The sequence below is a fragment of the Clupea harengus genome, chromosome 12 (genome assembly GCF_900700415.2).
Source record: "Clupea harengus chromosome 12, Ch_v2.0.2, whole genome shotgun sequence".
NCBI classification, from domain to species: Eukaryota; Metazoa; Chordata; class Actinopteri; order Clupeiformes; family Clupeidae; genus Clupea; species Clupea harengus.
In genome coordinates, this window is record NC_045163.1 from 22,951,931 (window position 1) to 22,956,773 (window position 4,843).

The window sequence follows — 4,843 nt, forward strand, 5'->3', positions numbered from 1 at the left end:
TGCGCCAAGATTGTGGAGAGCTTTGCCTCGAAAGCCCGCAGCCTCATCCCAGTCAGGTACGAGATCATTGTGATGACAGCCGACGAGAAGGAGGCGGGCACGGACGCCAACGTCTTCATCACGCTCTTCGGCTCCAACGGGGACTCGGGCCGCCGGGCCCTCCGACAGCGCATGCGGAACCTCTTCGAGCGCGGCCGGACCGAGCACTTCACACTGGAGCTGCTTGGACATGGGCGACCTCACCCACATCATTGTGGAGCACGACGGAAAAGGGCTACAGCTCCAGCTGGCTGCTGGACCGTGTGGAGGTCACCAACACCTCCAACGCCGTCACTACCAGCTTCCTGTGCGGGATGTGGCTGGACAAGAATCGGGCGGACGGACAGACACGCAGAGTGCTCTACCCCAAATACTGACATGCCCGCAAACACACACACACACACACACACACACACACACACACACACACACAAACACACAGACACACAGACACACACACACACAGACACACACACACACACACACCAGTCCCAAATACTGACACTCCCGCACACACACACGTCCCAAATACTGACACGCCCGCACACACACACCAGTTCCAAAATCGAATAAAAACTGAATTACTGACATTACAAAAAAATGACACGATGTTACAAAGTGCTGCACCTGTGATTCAGAATCCTATGAGCACTAGCAGACACAAGTGCGTGGATGATGGGAGCTTAACATCCTGAAACAGGGTGAAGTTGAGCTCCTTAAAGTGCCTTACACATACTGTACATTGCTAATGGCTGTGCTAACTACTGTTGTTCCCATGCTTCAGCAGCCTAGGAGAGCATGGGCCAATGAGTGAGCTGTTCTCTTCAGTGCTTCAAATAGGTGTCTGCTAATTGTAAAATGTAAGTGATCCCCAACTGCCTATTGTTGCCATTCCACAACCTTTCACTCGTTTCATTGTGCCTCCCTTAGACAAGGAGTTTTCGGGCATGGGCAAAAATGACACAGGAAACAAATCTAAAATTACCTCAAAAATAACCCTGATAGAACTGGTCCAAATGAAGGGCTCTGGGAATCCTCTACAAGGACAGCACTGTCTCCAACACCGTCCAACACCGTCCCCATCTCCACAGCACTGTCTGTCTCACCACAGCACTGTCTGTCTCTCCACAGCACTGTCTGTCTCTCCACCTTCCTCTCTCCACAGCACTGTCTGTCTCACCACCTTCCCCTCTCCACAGCACTGTCTGTCTCACCACCTTCCCCTCCATAGCACTGTCTGTCTCACCACCTTCCCCTCCATAGCACTGTCTGTCTCACCACCTTCCCCTCTCCACAGCACTGTCTGTCTCACCACAGCACTGTCTGTCTCACCACCTTCCCCTCTCCACAGCACTGTCTGTCTCACCACCGTCCTCATCTCCACAGCACTGTCTGTCTCTCCACCTTCCTCTCCATAGCACTGTCTGTCTCACCACTTCCTCTCTCCATAGCACTGTCTTACCTTAATCACAGATAGACAGTCTAAATACAAAGATCTCCCTGACCAATTGACTCTCAGCTCAGGGTTACCGGACTTACATCACAGTAAAAACTGATTGCCAGATATGGACCAGCAGTGCCAGGCCAAGCAGACACACCACTGCAGAGCCACCGCAGGTTTAGAAGCTACACCCCCATCAGTAGTGTGTGTGTGTGTAGAAAAGCAGAGGGCCCATGATTAACTGAATGTTGTGACGGTCTGCATGTCTGCATGAGCGGCTGTAAGGAATAAAGGAGTGACCCATCTTTACCCTGGGTCATTTTATTTCACCAGTGTCTGACTCGCCTCGTCTGTCCTCAAACAGGAGGGATGCGGAACCCATGGACCTGAAGGCTGATGCGAGGCTGGGGCAACGGTTCCATAGTGTAGTGACAGGCAGGCAGTTTGTGATACATTTGTTAGGAAGTACATGGGATTGATGTGTGCACAGGAAACAGAGGTTACCTTACCGGTTCATAGTTTACTGTTCAAACGAAAAGCTGAAGTTCCTTAGAAACTTCGAAAAGAATGTGTTGTTCTGTCATTATCTTCAGTGAAGCATGTTAAAGATGAACACACACACACACAAACACGAAGAGATCAAGATACAGTCTTTAAATAACTATTAATTTATTTTAAAATAGTTTCATTTCTCTCTACATCATATTTGTCATTTGAAGGAAGTCTGGCTTGCAAAAGCAAGAGAATATTATAAACATTCCTCCCAACACTGACAAAGGGGGAGGAGCAGAGGGAACGGGGGGGGGGGGCACAGGGAGAGACGCTCCTTCAGTCAGTGGTGGATGTCACGTGTGTTTGTGTGTGTGTGTGTGTGTGTGTGAGAGAGGCGCTTAATGCTGTAACACACATGTAATGTATATAATGATGTATATGATGGGATGCAACAGAACTCCCGTCTGTGTGTTAAGAGGTCATCAGATGTGTATGAGGTGGTCAGTAGGTTTCACACACACACAGGATCGACTCGGGCTGGCCAGCCAAAGCAGGCTAATGTGTCACTTAAGCACATCTAAGAAATACTACATGAAACGTGACTTCATGTAAACAGGAATACCTCTCAAGAAAGACTTTGACCACATAAATAAATATTGCTGCCCTGTGGGAAACACTGGCGTACGATAACACATGTATGTGTGTGTGTGTGTGTGTGTGTGTGTGTGTGTGTGTGTGTGTGTGTGGCCAAGTTGATGTGGTACCAGTGTTTCTTAATCCCTCCTTTAGAGGTCCATCGTTCCTCCTCTTCCTATTCTCATACCCCATCAGAGCTTGGATGTCGCCAGCCAATCACGGTGCAGGGCCATACATTATTGAGTGTGAAGGACTGAATACTCTTACACATACATATAGGTGATGGAAACAAATTTTTTTTTTTTTTTGGGGATGTCAGCACTGACACTGCCATACAAGGCAAGGAGTGACGGATGTGTTCTAAAGATAGTTATGCCCTTTTTGTTGTTAAAATTAAAGGCTCCTAAACTTGCAGTTATTCTGTAATTCTGAAAATCATGATGGAGAACTTCCAAATGTGCGTGTGCATTTTATAGCTTTGTACCAGGTGTTTTATTGGATTTGTTTGAATTTTTGGGCCACGATGTATAAAAATGCTCAGGAAACACCTTTAGAAACTGTGACTTTTCACGGTCCCGTCAGTCACAACAACAAAACTGGCACAATTAAATCACTTTTCGAATGTCTGTGGGGGATCAGAATGAAAACATGATGGACTGTGGACAAAGCATGGGGGGACACATGAGTTTATGTCTGAGTGACCGGTACCCACAAGCGTAACAGGAACACACATGAAACAAGTACACATAAATCAGGATTTTCACATAAGCAGGTGCAAGTATTTGCAACCCCTATTTAGCAACCACACACACAGTCAGATAAGGCAAAATAGTGCCTTCCATGAGAATTGACATGAAGAAAAAAAATTTAAATAAAAAAAAAAATTAAATGTTGAAGTGCTTTCTGGCTGAGCTTCAATCTCTGAATGATTAAAGAAAAATACAAAATAAAGATCCACATCCTTATTTTCCCCTTTAAGAACATACTTCCATTGAGCTTCCCGCTGCAGACACACAGAGCTGTTTGTACAGGTGATGCCTCTGAAAGTCCAAGTGCAGCTCTGCCCTCTAATGCTGCAGCAGTATTCACACAGAGACGTGGTCATGTGATCTAGCATCAACAGAACACACAGTCTTAATGCAAACTAAATTTGTCCATTCACCATTGGAGGCAGAATAAAAGGCAAAAAAGCCCCATGGAAGCTTGGCATCCAACATTTTCAGCTAGACAGCTGGCTGTCTAATTGTTAGAGCCCCTCAAAACTATGCCTAATATGACAGTAACAGTGTGAGTACCAGGAAAATAGAACGTGTACATAATTTAAAAAGGGGCAAATCATCTGGTTAGTGATCTCCAGGGCTAGAGCAACAGGCACCTGTGCTTCAGGAGGAAGTGCCTGTGTGTGTGTGAGTGTGTGTGTGAGTGTGAGTGTGTGAGTGTGAATGTGTGTGAGTGTGTGTGAATGAGGGAGAATGTAATCGTTGAGTCACACTTGAAACCCATTCAGGTTCTTTCGGGTGAGAACAAGCTGAAACCTCCCTTACAGGTAACAGGATCGGGTGTGTACGAGTGACCATGATTGTGAAGTCGTGATTGTGAAATCCTTAAAGTGCAGCAGCGACTACAAAAGTTCATCGTCATGAGCCTCTGCATTCCAAACACCTCGTGCAGCAGCTTCTTTAAGAGTATATATCCTTTTCCCTCTGTCTCTCTCACAGACGCACAGACACACACACACACACACCTTAACATACATTCCTCAGGCAGCAGCTTCTTATGGGGCCCTCACTCAGTCTCTCTCATACACACACACACACACACACACACACACACACACACACACACACACACACACACACACACACACAATCATATTGCTTATTAGCTAAGACCTGACATGGGTAAAAAGGAAGATAAGGAGGATGCAGGCTAGTATTGATCAGTGCACACACCTCAAAGCGTCTATGTGTAAGTGTGTGTGGTGTCAAAGCAGTGTCTGTGTCTATGTTCCATGTGTGTTTTATATGTAGTGTGTGGACCCATTACAATCTATGGGACTATACAAACATTGTGGGTTTAACTGCAGGTGTTGGTGACCAGGGACGTGCGTGCGTGCGTGCGTGCGTGCGTGCGTGCGTGCGTGCGTGTGTGTGTGTGTTACAGCAGGTTTCTGTGTGTTTGAGGGTGTCTGTTACAGTAGGTATAAGGGTATGTGTGTGTATGTGTATGTGTGTG

At 46.6% G+C, this 4,843-nt stretch overlaps 1 protein-coding gene across 1 annotated transcript in view; it reads left to right on the top strand.

Annotated features, from left to right (window-relative positions):
• The window catches only part of LOC105911057 (lipoxygenase homology domain-containing protein 1), a 45,821-nt gene extending 45,405 nt beyond the window's left edge, over positions 1 to 416 (top strand). Inside the window, 3 exon segments of the mRNA XM_042709440.1 lie at positions 1 to 219; positions 221 to 265; positions 267 to 416. The exon segment at positions 1 to 219 is cut by the window's left edge and continues 67 nt beyond it. Of these exon segments, the coding sequence (XP_042565374.1) occupies positions 1 to 219; positions 221 to 265; positions 267 to 416 (414 nt within the window).
• The last annotated feature ends 4,427 nt before the right edge of the window (positions 417 to 4,843 follow it).